Source organism: Pavona decussata, unplaced genomic scaffold (genome assembly GCF_977016875.1).
Source record: "Pavona decussata unplaced genomic scaffold, jaPavDecu1.1 SCAFFOLD_315, whole genome shotgun sequence".
NCBI lineage: Eukaryota > Metazoa > Cnidaria > Anthozoa > Scleractinia > Agariciidae > Pavona > Pavona decussata.
In genome coordinates, this window is record NW_028145706.1 from 741919 (window position 1) to 760425 (window position 18507).

At 38.3% G+C, this 18507-nt stretch overlaps 2 protein-coding genes across 3 annotated transcripts in view; one reads left to right on the forward strand and one right to left on the reverse strand.

Annotated features, from left to right (window-relative positions):
- The window catches only part of LOC146454102 (uncharacterized), a 392508-nt gene that overhangs the window by 102813 nt on the left and 271188 nt on the right, over nucleotides 1-18507 (forward strand). The window lies entirely within an intron of this gene.
- LOC146454106 (uncharacterized) overlaps nucleotides 1-18507 on the reverse strand; it is a 64952-nt gene that overhangs the window by 45871 nt on the left and 574 nt on the right. Inside the window, exon 2 of the mRNA XM_085095892.1 lies at nucleotides 16725-17117. Within this exon, the coding sequence (XP_084952018.1) occupies nucleotides 16725-17117 (393 nt within the window). The remainder of the gene's footprint in view (nucleotides 1-16724; nucleotides 17118-18507) is intronic.

Consider the following 18507-nt stretch of genomic DNA (forward strand, 5'->3'; position numbering starts at 1 on the left):
ATTTAGTATGTTGACGACACCAATGTCCTCTCTAATACGTTTAATGTTTCCATACTTGCGAACGGCTTCACCAATTCCTTCTCCTACCGCTTTTTCTCCCAAACTGACTGATATAATGATATTTTCTGAAAATAATTTTTTGCAACAGCGACAGTAATCAGTTTAAACTGTTCGCATTTGGCCGTGTCATTTTACCGTCGTATGACAGTAGTGGAAAACTTCCTACGATCAAACGGTTAATGTTTAGTCGGCTAGAAATTGTTTCACTGACATAATCCAAAACCCGTATTTGAATTGGAGTCCTTCTTATTTTTGGTATGAAAAAAATAACATAAAATAACCGTGACACACACATAAAAATTACAAAACAGCGAGTTTGACAATTCAAATCTCTCTCCAAAACAAGGAAGTTGGTTGGGGGGTTTCCGGTTTGGTTAACTTCCGCAAATGACCAACGGACTTCCTGTCAGTCTTCTATTGTTATGCAGACGACCAATCGAAAAAATTAAATTTTTCCATTATCCCAGAGTCTCTCCTGGCGCCGCCCCGCTGACCAAAAAGCCTGAGGACTCTGGGTACGAGATTGGAGGAGAGAGGATTAGGATGGCGTTCTGAGAACGCAATAAAACAATACCATGCTCACGTGAAGGGAAGGACTGAGAGCGGGATACAAAAGCCAAAACAAAAAGTGACGAGTATCGCAGATGACCAAAATCTATTTCTTTTAGTTTAATTTATGATTTTTTCTCATATATATCTATATAAATATATATAAAAAAAACAGCAATCCAGCAGTTGCACCTCTATAACTAGAAAAATTTATCTTAGATTCAGTCGCTTACCTCCATTGTTTAAAGTGTTTACCCTGGGAACGAGGTTAGTTTACTGTTGGTACAAATTACAGTAATGTTACCGTAAATTCTTATTCTTAAAAAAGAATGAAATAAAAATCTTTAACCACCTCGGTTTGTCATAGATCTCAGCCACTGTTTTACTTGTAAACGGAACAAAGGAAAGAGAAGAAGAGTACTTAGGCATGGTCCCCACTGAAAGTCCAGTAGGCGAGATTTTAAAAGTGAGAATTTACAAAGGCTTTCAGTATAAAACATATATTGCAAGAAGTATCGAAATCGACGCGTAAATCTGACTAATACCAATCAAAAGAAGCCTGTATAAGTGAGCAAATAAGCCCAGACTGGCTCTTTTCCTCCTTGCCCCCTTTCTCGCCATCATACAGGAGAGTTCGTAACACCGGCAGAGAGAGAAGCGAATCAGTGAGTAAGATTGTCACATTTGTTGCTGCAAAGAAACTCATGATCATGAATTCAATGATGGCGTAAAAGCAGTCAGCAAGGAAATAGAAAAAATATATAAATTTATAAATTTTTAAAGATATCCAACGCATTGGCTAGACGGTTACCGTGACCGTTCGATATGCTGGCATATTAGTCAAATTACAGCAGAATTACTACTAGCTGAGTACAATGAAGACATCATAGTTATTTTGACTGATATGTTGTGATCAGTAGAATTCGTCACTTCATATTCCTTGGCAGTTCTTCGCACTACAGGGGATACTCTAGGACCTATCTATGAATGTTTGTTAGCCACAAAGAGGTCTCTTTTTTCTTCAAGCTGAGTACACTGACTTGTTAGACGTTATTTTATTATTATTAGTATTATTATTATTATTATTATCATTATCATTATCATTATCATTATCATTATCATTATCATTATCATTATCATTATCATTATCATTATTATTATTATTATTATTATGATTATGATTACTCTAATGGCTACCAAGATTTACAAGCAGTGGCTATAATGATCATGTTAATTAAGGTGTGGCTCTGTAGCTTGGAAATGCCAAGAAAAACTAAAGAGGTTCATTGACCCCAGGTTATTGACGGAGTTGCATTACATCCCACATGTTGTGAAAACAATAACGAAGTGTCAACGTGGTTTTGCGGTCATATTTCTTTGCTGCGTTTCATTATAAGTAACGAAATGGAACTTCCATGTAGTTACTGGAAAGCTTGACTTTTCGACTTTTCGTGGAGAAACGAAATTTGATAAATGTGACCGAGAAGAAAACAAATGGGTTTCATCGACACTCGGCGATTCGTGGTGACGTAATTACGCGGCAAATCTAAGCAATTAATTTATTCCTGATCAAGTTTTTGGGGGGATGTCCACGAGCGATTTACCCACTGCCCCTCCACCCCCCCCCCCCCCCCCAAAAAAAAAAAACCTCCGGGACAATGACCACGTTTAAAATTGTTTTTTTTTTTTATTTCTTATTTATATTTTTTTATTAATTTTTCCTTAAAGTTATCTTATATATATTTTATAATTTGGAAAAAAAAAAAAAAACAGAAAAATTGGTACCCTCGACTTCGAACCCTCGCCCTCGACTTCGAACCCTCGACCCTCGCCCAAAAGACAGACCGGAAACAGAAAACAAAAGAATATATGTAATTACTGGCCTAAAAAGTGGTCGCGGTCCCTTAAGAAATTTTAGTAGTGGTCGCTTACGAGAGAGTTCTTAAAACAGTATTTAAGAGCGCCTGTCCGTAAAAATCAAACATATCGTGGCAAGGGTGGAAAATTCGATTTCTTTCATATTTTAATGTCAGATAGGCTAGGATATAACTAAAATCACTGTATAGTTTTTTCGGTGAAATATCCTTTTGTTTCAAAGAAAAATGCAAATAACGAAAATCCGTTAAAATTGTCATTTCAGGCGCTAAATTGTTACACGGGTTTGAGAGCCTCGCGTGCGAGAACAAATCATTCTACCGCTTTTAAAACACTAAAATCTTTTCTTACTTTCTTTAAATATATGTTGGAATGATTTTGGGAAATATTGCGTCGTTCTGTGTATAAGAAATAATTTAATTTCGAAGGCATACAATTCACTGCAGTAAAAGTACTTCGTTAATAAAATTAATTTTCACCATGTGCGAAACCTTCAAATCGATTAAGCTTCTGGTGGTTGAATGTTAGAAGGATGGTCTATACATTGTTGTAAAAATTTATTTGGGCAAATGATGAAGAGCGACGTGAGAGCTTTTCAAAGTCCGTACAAAATGCAAATATTTGCCCCCCCGCGGTAAACTTTGAAGTCGTGGGTCAGACATAATTTTTAGTCCGTGTTCATGTCTTGACCCATATTAGGTTAAAATAAGCACATAGAAAAACATTTCGAAATGTTCTAACCTTATAATATGGTAAAAGACAGGTCCAAATGCCATTTTAGCACGATTCTCTGGTCGTTCGTCGCATAAGTTTGAGCCGGTTGTTTACATTAAACGTCCGATGAGTCACCACGCAAACTGGTCGAATACAAATCTTTGATCAACTTTCGGCGCATTTCATCACGACCCGCATCTTCTTCGACGGCTAAGTCATTTGAGAGTATTGCTTGGTTTACAGTGCACGAAAACATAACATCTGATCGCTGCTAGAATAAAAAAAAATGTCGGCGCTTTCAGGATGTTCAGCCTATCTTGCATTGCAGGGAGCCGTTTGCTCGTCACGCAATACCACCCATGGCCACTTTAGGGGGGTGGAGGAGGGTGAAAAGGCGAAAATGCTTGATTACTGGAACAGGTATACCCAAGGCAACAACAACAATTAAGATAGTGATACCTTTAGTTCATTCTTTTTTCCTTGCTAAAATCCAGATAATTTATTCATTCGCGAATTCGTTTGCGCGCGCGGGCTGGCTTGTTAGGAGCGTTCGAGGGGGAGGTGGATATTACATTTTATGAAAATAGTATCAGTACTTACTGATGGAGATAACTACAAATTTTTGGATACAATAGATCCTAGTATGAAACTGAAAAAGCGAAGAGAAAGGTCTTTTTTTTCTTCACGCAGATGACCCCAAATAGCGCATTTCCCATATAAATAGTTGATAAATAGCAATGAAAGAACGCACCCCTGTGAAAAATATTGCCGTTCGTTTGTTTTCCTGAGCTAGTGGAATCCTAGGGGGATATTGAATCACCCATTTTTTCATTCTTCCGTAAATAAGTCTGGGTCCGCTGTAGCTTCGGATGTTCATTCATCTGCGTGTTACTTCGTTAGGTGTGTTGTTTTTCAAATACTATCAAATTTATGATGTCTAAATTAAACAATATGAAGATCTTTCTAAATTTAAAAATAAAATCGCTTAAAGATTTCTGTCGCATTTATGGCTATGGCTATGGCCATTCGGCGTAAGAAAGAATCGCCAAGTAGTTACTAGGTAAACAAATACTGGTCGTGCTAGTTACTTGGCGCCGTTTGAGGGGGGCACAAGTTAATTTTTTTTGAAGTCAAGTTTGTTACACTGAAAATGGAGGGTTGCAGTTCTTTTAAGGCCCTTGTTGGTAGTACAACACTACGACTACACGGTACAAGCCACCAAACGTATCTGGATACTACCTGAAGGAAATTATGGTGTTACGTAACGCGCGTGGGCCACAACATCATCCGTCCCGAGAGCACCCCTCCTGTCAGAAGCCCCACCCCACGCCAGCACCACATAAACACCGGTTATTATTATCAACTGAAGGATCGGAACATTTTTTTTGTGAGGGATGGGGGAGACGGTGTGGGGTGCTTACTTGTTTTCAAAATTACTAGGAAAATGGAGGAGCGAAGAGCGTATCAAATTTGAGGTCGAAATCATCATGTGGCATGATGATTGGTTTATGAATTAGGCAAGGAAAGTGAAGGTATAACAGTAACTCGAAAGGAGATTAGTTATTACAGGCTGGTTTTATACCAATCTCCTCCTACGCCCTTCCCCACCCCACCCCTCCTCTGGTCCGTAAGTAATAAGGCATTATCTAGGCCCTAAGTGTCGCCCATCAGGTTGGAAACAGACGCTCTTTCACATTTCAGACTGCATTCATTAGTTAATATATAGGAGTCGATTCTGCTCCTCCCTTCAGTTACGTCAACAGACCCCAACCTGTTACTAGCCCTATCTACCTGTCAAGGATAGCACACTTACCTGCAGCGATCAGAGTTATGTCCAGTCGATTAACCTACCACTTACAAGCTGTTATAGCCTTGCGCAAGCTGTTTAGTTGAGGTAATTTTTTTTCAAGTTTTGGTCTGAACTGACTAGCATAACTAAGAGGAGTAAGAAAAATAAAGGCCCGAAAAGCTGTTATCATGTCTAACACTGTCTAAAAATAGTGCTAGCCTGCAACCGGTGATAAATTAATTTTGGGGCTTATCAAAGATGAAGCAAGCAAGGAGAGACAAAATTTCTTAAATAAATCTTTTTTTTTTTTTTAATTTTGCAGTTTTGTGTTTCAAAGCTAGAGTATGTACTAATTCCAGGACTAGTACGGAGTGCACCTTTCAAGCATTTTAGCCCACGTCCATGCCCATAACATAGTATGACAAACAGATGCCTGCAATGAGGGATATTTTTGGTTTCATACTAGGGTCTATTGCATTTAAAGATGGAAAGAACTAGCTAAAGGATGTGTAGTGATCTTCATCAGTAAGTACTGATACTGTTTAGTAAAATCTTACCCCTCCCCCGCAACGGCAACGCTCCCAACAACCATGACTGAGCGCGCAAATGAGTTTGCGAATACATAAATTATCTGGATTTTAGCAAGGGAAAAATAACATAACGACAGGTATCACTTTTTTAATTGTTGTTCTTGTTGTTGCCTTGAGCATGTTCATGTTCAGTTTTCAAGCATTTCGCATTTTCACCCTCCTCCACCCCCCCCCCCCCCCCCTAAAATATCCACGACATTGTATTGCGTAACGAACAACACATAGACTGAACGCCGACATATTTTTGTCATTCTAGCAGCGATCAAATGTAATGTTTTCGTGCACTGTAAACCAAGCAATACTCACAAATGACGTAGCCGTCGAAGAAGATGCAGTCTTGATGAAATGCGCCGAAAGTTGATCAAAGATTCGTATTCGACCAGTTTGCGTGGTGACTCATCGGACGTGTAATACAAACAGCCGGCTCAAACTTATGCGACGAACGACCAGAGAATCGTGCTAAAATGGCATTTGGACCTGTCTTTTACCATATTATAAGGTTAGAACATTTCGAAATGTTTTTCTATGTGCTTATTTTAACCTAATATGGGTCAAGACATGAACACGGACTAAAAATTATGTCTGACCCACGACTTCAAAGTTTACCGCGGGGGGGCAAATATTTGCATTTTGTACGGACTTTGAAAAGCTCTCACGTCGCTCTTCATCATTTGCCCAAATAAATTTTTACAACAATGTATAGACCATCCTTCTAACATTCAACCACCAGAAGCTTAATCGATTTGAAGGTTTCGCACATGGTGAAAATTAATTTTATTAACGAAGTACTTTTACTGCAGTGAATTGTATGCCTTCGAAATTAAATTATATCGCATACACAGAACGACGCAATATTTCCCAAAATCATTCCAACAGATATTTAAAGATAGTAAGAAAAGATTTTAGTGTTTTAAAAGCGGTAGAATGATTTGTTCTCGCACGCGAGGCTCTCAAACCCGTGTAACAATTTAGCGCCTGAAATGACAATTTTAACGGATTTTCGTTATTTGCATTTTTCTTTGAAACAAAAGGATATTTCACCGAAAAAACTATACAGTGATTTTAGTTATATCCTAGCCTATCTGACATTAAAATATGAAAGAAATCGAATTTTCCACCCTTGCCACGAAATTTAAAATTTGTCTGATTTTTACAGACAGGCGCTCTTAAGAGCCACTGTCTGTAAATATCGAGAATCCGGCGTCAGTCGTGAAATTTTCAATTTCTTCACATTTTGCCCAAATAACCTCTATAGTGAGTTATTTTCGAAAATACTATTCAAAGGACCTGAAGCGCTTTAGTTTTTTCAAAATCTAAGAAAGTTCGAAAAACGCCATTTTGGCCTTCCGGGCGGCGTCGAAACTACAATAAAATTATGCATTTTCTTTTCGCTCGTTCAGATCAACGCAATAACATCTATCGATGTACTTTGGTTAACTCATAACAGAACTCTTGATCTCCCTGAATCACTAAATTATTTTGAGAAAGCTCTTGAAAACTGCTTCTTTTTGGCTGTGACAATTACCCTAGTTACAGCGCTTTAGCGGATATGGTAATTTCACGGCACGAAAAATTGGATTTGCCCTTTTTTTGATCCGTATCAAAGATGAGGTCAAATATAATAACATTTTTGACAACACATTTGATGCGCATCAAATATGTGACGCCTTTGCATATACCTTTGACTCGAATCAAAAGTGAGTTCAAATGTATTAACAACTTTGACCCTACCTTTGACGCGCGTCAAATTGAAATCAAACAAAGGGCGCTTTCCATTCAGTCACAATTTCCGAAATTTCCGGTCAGAAATCAAATGGAACGGGAAAAGTTCCGGAAAGAATTTCCGAAAATTTAGGACTACCTTTTGAGCTTACCCTTCCTTCCGAAATTTCCGGAATTACCGAATTTTCTGTGTTCCATTCGCGATGAGTGTCGGATTTAGTCTCCCCGGTCGAGCGCGAACGTCACGCAAGCCGAAAGAATGGCTACGGAAGTGTATCAATATTCTGCTTGTAGTTTTTTGTCTGAGATTTTCAACGTTTTCTTAAACCACGAATGTCACTTACCTACGACAGCAACGGTAGGTTTACAGTCAATCCAGGTCACGCGTGAACAGTATTTCCAAGAATGAAATGAACATTCGAATTTCTCTTTGTAATGTCCGATGTGTGAATGGAATGTTGGACATTTCTCTGGAAATCGTTCCGAAAAAGACGCATTAACTGAAAAAAAGATTCAAAATACTTGGGAAACAATTGTTATTCTTCAAATATTCAATTTTGCAATGTAAAGAAAAATTCATAGCTTTATACTGTCAATAAGCTAGGGTAATTTATACGGGAACTCTGAAATCTTTCAAAACTGACATGTAAATTTCTAAACTCCGTTCAAATTTCAAAAATATCGTTCACGCGTGACCTGTGTTGACTGTAAGCCTCCTCACGTGATTGTCAAGTTCAGGGACCCGTTCCATTTGACCAGCAAAAATTCCGAAATCTTGAACCGGTTTTTTTTGTTGAATGGAAAGCGCCCTTTGACTCCGTCTATGACGCGCATCAAAGGTGGATCAAATATATGAGATCTTTGATTCGAAACAAATTTGACTCCACCGTGAATCAAATGCGGCCTTTGTCACCTGTGATTCGAATCAAAGGTAATCAAAGGCGGCCTTTGACATTCTTTGACCACACATTTGACGTGCTCAAAGGCGTTTTTACGTGCAGTGTTTTAGCTAACTTTAACAGCAACAAAAGCCCACTGGTACATGTAATTTGAAGTTGAAACTAGCATGGTCTTAAAGCTCATTCTTTATAGTTTGTTGTATAAAAATTGCTAAGGCGGCCCGACAAAAGTGTCTTGTCGAGAGACGGAAACGTGAAGTGTACTTTCTGGAATTTCGACCTTTCACGAAGCGAACAAGAAGCATCCCGATTCCGAACAGAACCGCACATTGTTAAATTTACCGATGGAAACCTGTTTCGAAATCCTGGATGCATCAAAACAGTCTTGTACTCAAAGCTACAATCCCTTTTGATTGAAAATATTATTAGGTTAACACTTGTGGAAAACAGGAGACGTGCGAGCAGATATCTACAGTACCACGCACGTGTACATGACGCAAGATTGCTATTTCGTTCCGCTATTATTTTACCGTTAAAACTAAAAAGAAGATCCTTAATATCATGCATGTTGTCGTCTTCCTTCGTTCATTCTTACCTCGAGATTTTGAAGCTCTGAAGGGAACACGCCACACGCCGAAAAAAACAAACAAACAAACAAACAAACAAACAGGGCGATCAAATTCCAAGACAATGCAAATACGGTAGCTACAAATCCAGGCCCGATTTAGTATTCAGTCGATTAACGCACATTTGTTTTATATTCCAGTGATAAGGAATAATATACATCAAATGATTTCGTAAACAAAGTAAAGACAAACTTTCAGCAATGTCAAAGTACCGTGGGAAAGCAACTGTTAGCAAGCTTTTTGAATTAATTTGTAGTTGGAAACAAAAGAATGTCAACCTCACCGGTCTTTTGGCGATCCTTGAGAAAATTAGTGAATCCCTTGCTTCTATTCCTATGTATGACAAACTTGCTCCTATATGTAAAGTTAACAAACCGGTAGACTTGTTTACTCCAAAGGCTGTGACTTTCCACTGGGGTATTGCAATTACCTTCCGTCAAGTACAAAAGTTACTTTTATAGTTGACCAATCACGCCATATGGTCCAGATTTCTCCCTCTACAAAACGTTTCAGAATGTCGTTTGTGGCCGGATTTTGAAGTAGTTTTGTTGGCCTGTCCCAATAACTTTCCGCCTCTGGGAAACTTGCAAACTGGCACTGTTATGGCCTTGTCGGGAACGGTGTGTAAATATTCGACTTGGTGCCTGTGCGGCTCCAGCAACTGTGGAATGCGTGACAGTCTATCGCGCGGTTCTCAGTGTCATAAAAGGGCTTAGTTAATGGTTTTCGTCCTTGCTTGAAGAGATTTCTCTCCGAATACTCCGATTTTCCCCACTCCTCAAAAATCAAATTGAATTCCAATCTACTAATAATTATAGCCGGAGGCACTTTATTATGCGCCTGTGGCTAGGGAGATTGCGCAAGTAATCCCTGTGATTTTGACATTAAATAAATTACTTCACTTTAACTTTTTGTAACTTTAAATTTTTAAATTTAAAGTTACAAAACTAAAAAAAAAGGAGTGTATCGTGCTCGCTCATATTTAAATCATCATCATCATCATCATCATCATCACTATCATCATCATCATCATCATCATTTTCATTTCAGAGCAAGGGCTCTAACTCTGAAAGCTATAATCAAGCTGGAATTCTGCTAGCTAGAACTTCTAGTCTTTCAAGGGACCGACCGCTCTCTCCTCTTACCTTTTTCTTTTCGGGCGCGTGCACAGTGGAGGAAGGGATGTTGATGCTGGACGATTTTTTTAAGCAATTGGATTTTTTAAACTTTTGTCTTGGAAATAATTTTATTTTAATTTTTAGGTCCAAAAAGAACCATTTGCATTTAAACACAGGAGCCAAATAAAACAAGGCCTTAGCAGCAGCCTTGTTGAACAATTTCCTGTGATTTTTTTCCACCTTCCAGTTCCATTGCGCACCCCCCCCTACCCCCTCCCAACGCGTAACGCGCAAAGCGCGCGGCTCCACTGATTTGAGCGCTAAAAACCGCGACAATATAATGTGTTACTGTGAAGTTTATAATTATTTGACACCTTACCTGCTTGGGAAAGCAGCAATTTTGATTCACTGTCCACTCCACAATCGTGGAGTGGCTAACTGTCCTTTCTTGGCAAAATGCGAGATGACCTTGGACGCGCGATAGACTGTCACGCATTCCAACAGTTGCTGGATTCTCTGAACTGGAGCCGCACAAACAACCAACCAAAATCGCATACATATATTTCCACACGGCTCCCGAGAAGGCCATAATAGTGACCGTTAGCAAGCTTCCCAGAGAAAAAAAGTTACTGAGACAGGCCAACAAAACTACTTCAAAATCCGGCCACAAACGACGTTCTGGAAGGTTTTGTAGAGGAAGAAATCTGGACCATATGGCGTGATTGACCAATTATAAAAGTAACTTTTGTACCTGACGGAAGATTATTGCAATACTCCAGTGTACTGAATTTTACCACATCCTTTGGAGAAAACAAGTCTACCGGTTGCCAAATATACCTATAGAAGCAAGTTTGGCATACATAACTTAAACTATAGAAGCAAGGAATTCACTACATTTTCTCGATTGCAAAAAGACCGGTGAGGTTGAAATTGTTTTGTTTACCTTGTTAACAGTTGCTTTCCCATGGTACTTTGGCATTGCCGATAGTTTGTTTTTACTTTGTCTACATAATCATTTGATGTACATTAGCCTTATCACTGGAATATAAAACAAATGTGTGGTTGTCTTAATCAACTGAATACTAAATCGGGCCTGAATTTGTAGCTACCGTATTTGCATTGTCTTGGAATTTGATCGCCCTGTTTGTTTGTTTGTTTGTTTGTTTGTTTTTTTTGCGTGTGGCGTGTTCCCTTCAGAGCTTCAAAATCTCGAGATAAGAATGAACGAAGGAAGACGACAACATGCATGATATTAAGGATCTTCTCTTTAGTTTTAACGGTAAAATAATAGCGGAACGAAATAGCAATCTTGCGTCATGTACACGTGCGTGGGGGTCTGCGAAATCTGCGAGCCAGCGAGTCATGCGAGCCACTGTGCGAGCCATGCGAGTCATGCGAGTCATGCAAGTCACACGAGTCATGCGAGCCACAGTGCAAATGTTAAGAATTTTTATTTGTTTTATTTACATTCGCGTGAGAAAATTTTGGACGAATTTTTTTCTTTGTTTTTTTTTTTTCGTTTTTGTTATAATTTTGGAGAGAATTTTGCCCATTCAAAATCGCCCAAGATGCACAAAAAAATAAAAACATTACGCAAAAATTTATTAAGGTTCAAGACTTCAGAAAAAAAAAAATCCGAGAAAAACATACGGCTGCACCGCTACTCGAATAGGTATCTATTGACACATGTCATTCATTGATATCCACGTGGAACTTCATTCAAGAAAAAAAAAAAAAAAAAAGAAAAGAACAGCACCTCGATCTCCGTGTGTTGGCGTCAAGAATGGTGAGTAAATCGCGCCATTTTAACAGGTTTGGTCTTTAGTCGAGAATCAGAGTTATCAGAACTCTGTCGGTTGGCTGACTGCTGCATGTGGTTGTCCTTTCCCTTAGACAAGTCTTTCTTCAAATCTCGCCACTTGAGTGGCAGAGGCTGGTTTCGAGATAGCATTCGACCCACCCACCAGCTGACGGCAAATGCTTCTGTTACGCTGATTCTTTTCAAATTGAATTTAGTGCGACAATATTGACTTCGCTCATCTTTGAGCACTCATTTATCATACCCTACAAGATTGGAATGACACTGACAATCAGTCCTGACGTGTCAATTACAGTCAACCCAGGTCGCGCGTGAACAGTATTTCCAAGAATGAAATGAACATTCGAATTTCTCTTTGTAATGTCCGACGTGTGAATGGAATGTTGGACATTTCTCTGGAAATCGTTCCGAAAAAGACGCATTAACTGAAAAAAAAAAAAAAAAGATTCAAAATACTTGGGAAACAATTGTTATTCTTGAAATATTCAATTTTGCAGTGTAAAGAAAAATTCATAGCTTTACACCGTCAATAAGCTAGGAAAATTTATACGGGAACTCTGAAATCTCGTTGGCGATTTTCAAAACTGACATGTAAATTTCAAAACTCCGTTCAAATTTCAAAAATATCGTTCACGCGTGACCTGGGTTGACTGTAACAAAAAACCGAAATATGATGGTTTGCGTTGTCCCACTGTAAGAATTAAATATTGCGATGTTATTCATCTTGTTCCGATGCTCTTGTTCTTGTTCTTATGTGAATGTTAAAATACAACAAATAAAAATTCTTAAATTTTATACTGTGGCTCGCATGACTCGCGTGACTCGCATGGCTCGCATGGCTCGCATGGCTCACACCTTGGCTCGCATGGCTCGCTGACTCGCAGATTTTTATCACTCCGTGCGTGGTACTGTAGATATCTGCTCGGCGCGGCGTTGAATTACATATTTCACGGCTTGAACTACACGTCTCCTGTTTTCCACAAGTGTTAACCTAATAATATTTTCAATCAAAAGGGATTGTAGCTTTGAGTACAAGACTGTTTTGATGCATCCAGGATTTCGAAACAGATTTCCATCGGTAGATTTAACAATGTGCGGTTCTGTTCGGAATCGGGATGCTTCTTGTTCGCTTCGTGAAAGGTCGAAATTCCAGAAAGTACACTTCACGTTTCCGTCTCTCGACAGGACACTTTTGTCGGGCCGCCTTAGCAATTTTTATACAACAAACTATAAAGAATGAGCTTTAAGACCATGCTAGTTTCAACTTCAAATTACATGTACCAGTGGGCTTTTGTTGCTGTTAAAGTTAGCTTAAATTATCTTATCCGCTAAAGCGCTGTAACTAGGGTAATTGTCACAGCCAAAAAGAAGCAGTTTTCAAGAGCTTCCTCAAAATAATTTAGTGATTCAGGGAGATCAAGAGTTCTGTTATGAGTTAACCAAAGTACATCGATAGATGTTATTGCGTTGATCTGAACAAGCGAAAAGAAAATGCATAATTTTATTGTAGTTTCGACGCCGCCCGAAAGGCCAAAATGGCGTTTTTCGAACTTTCTTAGATTTTGAAAAAACTAAAGCGCTTCAGGTCCTTTGAATAGTATTTTCAAAAATAACTCACTATAGAGGTTATTTGGGCAAAATATGAAGAAATTGAAAATTTCACGACTGACGCCGGATTCTCGATATTTACAGACAGTGGCTCTTAACTGAGAAACAAAACGGTTGTTTACGAGGTGGTCGCTTACGAGAAGTGGTCGCTATGAGAGAGTTGACAGTATACTTATCGGGCCCGGTAAGTTACTGAGACTTTCGAGAAACGGGCCCCCCATAAGTGTCTTTGGTCATAAACGTTTCTTAACAGAAGTCAATTTTTGTTAGATTTGGAAACTAAATTTTAAAATCTTATGATTCTATGAAAATATTAGCCAAGTACCATGTTTGTAATCACTGTGTAATCAGTGAAAAAACATTTGAAAATATACTAATCGGGCCCGGTAAGTTACCGGGACTTTCGAGAAACGGGCCCCTGAAGCTCAGGTCCGCTCGCACACAACTCAGTACACGACATTAGTGTTGTCGTGTAAATTGTATGCAAATGAGCACTACATAAAACTGGCCACAAGAAACGAACAACGTAAGTCGATAATTTATTAATTTACTTATTTTTCACAACTTTTGTGGACTCCCTGTGATGGCGATCAAGTGCTTTCACCTCGCTACTTCTTCTTTCAACGAATGATAACCAAGCATAACAGTGTCCTATTGATGGGAGGAACGAGCAGATCAAATGCAGTGGAAGAAATTACCCCGTGAGTTCCTTCTTTTTTTTATCCACCGTTTTCTATTTTTATCGATCTATTTTTGCGGATATTCAAGCGGTAGGAAGCTGCCGGCTTGACATTAAGTTTTATCGTTGTTAGTTTACTCCAGAATTAAACTTGTATTCTCTCTTCATTACATGTGTAAAAAAAATTGCTGCTAATGAAATCTAAATAAACGCCAAGAAAAGGAGAACACCGGGAAATCACGCTTTGTCAGGCTTGGCTTACAACTGAATGAGAGCCGTGCGGTGCGAATTACGAAACTGCCCCGAAACAAAATGTTCAAAAATTAGTTTCTCCACGAATATTTGTTCTATCGAAACGATTGAAGTATATTTGTAAAGCTTGAAACACGTGAAATAAGGAAAAATTATTGATTGTTCCCCGGAAGGCATTAGAATAGTAAACGGCTAGCAACTTGCCTAAATTGGAAGGAGTTGCGTTCAATTTACAGAGAAAGTAAAATTCATCGTCGTTTGCTCATATTCTACGCAAAACCTTAAATTAGGCCATTTCACGTTGTTGTTTTGCGGAGAACGGCGAAGAAATGCACAAAAATTTAAAATGCACGTGCGGATTGATTGTTTTTGCAATTTTTGTTCAAATGTAAGTTGCTGCGGTCGTCGTTGCTTAACAGGGTTCCTATTTGAAAAATCGTTACTCAGTCAATACTGCTCCTACTAAAATTACTAAAATAATTATGGCCTTTACAAAAATGTTAAGACTTTAACGTTTGGTTGTGGCCCGAAATATCAGAGAGTTAAAAACTTGTGCGCGCGTGTTTATACAGTACAAGCGCATGGAAGCAGAGCGGTGCAAATGCATTGCATGTACACGGCTCCAAAACAAAATGTTCAAAAAATAATTTATCTGCGAATATTGGCGGTGTCGAAACGTTTAAAGTATCGGTGTAAAGCTTGAAACACGTAACATAAAGAAAAATTATCGATTGTTGGCTGGAAGAAAGCATTTTCGTTTTCAAATGATTTGTTAACGGCCGTCGAATTACACGTCATGATAATATTTTTGGTGTAAGAGCAACTGAGCGGCCCGAGAAAAAATGTTTGGAAATTGAAAACTGTGTCAATTCTGCTCCTATAGGAATACTGTAATTCTAGTCTCTCGTTAAACGTTTACACATGATCTCATTGCGTTGCTTACATAACCGGAATAGCAGAAGAAAAAGTACTCTAAATAGTCACTACGGTTTTTTTATGATCACGTTACTATCGGTAAAAATTTTAATTACTTGACCCCGACATTAAAACGTGACATTTGTCTCGTTTATGTAATTTAAAGTGACAGAAAGATCCATAATACGTTATTTTTCGGTTTACGTACTGTAAAGAGAGAGTTCATAAGAAGTTGATATTAAAAGAAAAGGGGAAAAACTTCCCTTAATTTACTTTAGTAGTTTTACGCGTCGTCGTTTTCTTCCTGATATATCTATGTTTTAATGGTAGTTGGTTATATTTTTAGTTTATTTTGTTTCTTGGCCTACAGTCAGTGCCCTGTCCTTCATACTTATGAATAAATAAACGAACCTTGTGCAGTGAACAGAAAAATAAAAGCGAAATCAAAGTGTGTTCCTAAAAGCCTGGGTCGAGCGCTATCCTTATAGAAAATAACTATGACTAAATTTTTCAGGCGTGCTCTGTACTTGATACAATTGTCGGTTTGTTATGTCAAGCAACCTGGTAGTCTCGATCGACAGTTAAGGCTTAAAATGTAGGTTTGTCGGTGCTGAGAATATTTGGCGGTTGTCCCTTTGCCGGTGAAAGTTTCTAGGGCTTTGGATAAGTAAGCCAAAAATTAAGTCAAAAACTGTCGACAAACCGTCGGAATTTGTCAGTTGTCGGTTTGTCAGTACAGCCACCTAGGGCCTCGGATAGTTAAGTCAAAAAACTGTCGGTTTGCCGCTACTGACAAACTGGCAAAATTTGTCAGTTGTCGGTTTGTCAGTAAAAACACCTACAGTCTCGAACAATAATCAAGTCAAAAACTGTTGACTACACTGACTACGGTGGTGATATATCGGAACGACACTACTACAGCGTGAACTAAGAAATATGACGTCATTTAGTGACCAAGAAACTTCATTGTTCATGATCAGAGTGGCCTTGGAGGGGGGATTCTTAGTGACTTTCTCAATATGATGTATCAAAACAGACTCAAAAGATAGACAGACCTGACTACGAAATAGAATATTGATTTAAAGTTGGCTTACCAAAGACAGTGACTTGAATTTTGCTGGTCCAGAGTGTGGTTTTGCTTCCAGCCAAATGTTGTATTAACATTACTTTTAGTATAGACTTTTAAATTACTAAAACGATGGCCATACACCCATTTTTAATGGCAAATTGTTCATAACACACTTTGCAAAGGCGCAACTGGCTACTTTCCTTGTTTCGTTGTTGGCACTTCTAGCTAAAGTTTTCAGTACTGCTAGTCATAATTATGCTCATAAAACAATGTTGTGGTTTACAGTTCGCGTTTTTGCATGCTTGCATTCTGTCACTGTATAATGATTATTGCTGAGTTCGAACCAGATTTTGCTTTCAAAAAAACCCTCAATTTTCTAACATGATGTACATTAATTTTATAAAATCAAACTCCAAAAGATTAATTTAAAGTTGGCTTACCAAAGACAGTAACTTGAATTTTACTGATCCAGATTGTCGGACTGCTTCCAGCCAAAGTCAATACCTCACAGGAAAATTCTCCACCGTCTGCAGTGTTTACGTTGTTGATGATCAGAGTGGCCTTGTTCGGAGGATTCCAGCTTACACCGAACCGACTGTTGAAAGCATCGTCTACTGAGGCGTTTGGTACTGATGGCACCAAAGCGACTACAATAGTACTCTTAAATGTCAATGTCACCGTAAGAACATTTGAACCAGCTGACAGGCTAAAGTTCCAGCTCAGTGGAACATTAACAGATCCTTCAGTAAGGTTTCTGTTGACTGTGTGATGGACGTTCTTATCTGTGATTTCTGTCTCCGGAAGAGGCTCATACCAAGTGATACTTGCACCATCTGAAAAACAAATTCATCACAAGAACCCCTTCTTAGTTACTGCCGATAACCGGTATTATTATTATTATTATTATTATTATTATTATTATTATTATTATTATTATTATTATTACTATTATTATTATTATTATTATTATTATTATTATTACTATTATTATTATTATTATTATTATTATTAAATGAAACGCTTCAGGGTGCGCCTCTAAAAAACGTGCGAACTCTAGCTATTAAGTTGAAACCTCACTGAGCTAACTCACTGAACTCAGAAGGGCAACAAGTGGATCTTGAATTAAAGAAACAAACAATATGGATTCATCAGATCTACCTTTCAAAACCCATGAGTGTGATATTTTACTCTCTTTAAAGGAAGATGCGATATTACGAGGCGGAGTGAAGGGGTTTGCAACGAGTTGAATTCACAAGAACTCCTATCATTTGGCAAAATGGCGGACTCGCAAGGCCATTTGAAACCGGTCTTCCCGGTATTTTGCAAAGTAAAAATAATTAAAACTTAAAATAATCCATTTTGTAGTTAGGACCCATAAAGAAGTTAACATGCCAAATATAAGCGAAATCGGTGAGATGCAGTGGCCACGACTTTTAACTATATACTGAGTTCGAATACAGACTATCGATCAAAGACCGGGTTCGAAAATATCATTTACAATATCGAGGTTCCCGACTGTTTTGCAAATCCCTTCACTCCGCCCCGTAATATCGCACCTTGCTTCAAAGAGAGTAAAATTTCACACCCATGGGTTTTTGAAAGGTAGATCTGGGATACCGTGGGTTTGTTGAGATGATTCTGTTTCGTTTTCTTCCGACAGCCCCTTTTAGATCGTTGCAGAATTTTATTTTAGGGATATATATTTATGCAAAATTTGGATATGCCATTGTTTCCAAAATTTACCCAGGATTATGGATTATTCTACGATTTCGCGGCCAAAAGCTTAATAATGAAATTTAATGATAGTATCAACACACTGATTAGTGTCTATCCTTGAGTTCAGGGAAATCTATTACGCGACGCGGAAAAACCGGAAAGACTTGAGATAATTTAATACCTTGACTGTGTTTTAGCGACAACTACATCCTTATGACGTTTTGTACAACTTACCCGGAAGAAAATAGGTCGTTTTCTAGATTGCACATTAATCACATTGCTATTAGTCTGTCAATAATATTACTCAGAATCTAAATTTGAAAAAGTAGCAGATGCTGACCTATTTGGATTTCTATTATTCGTAAATTGACAAAATGTGGTGTGACCGAATTTGTTTTCATTTCCCTAAAATATCCCTGGCATAACAGCATCTCTCTATCGAGGTAAAAACTGAGATTACCATGAATGCTTCATCCTGGGTCTTTCTCTAAAAGAGAAATATTCCTC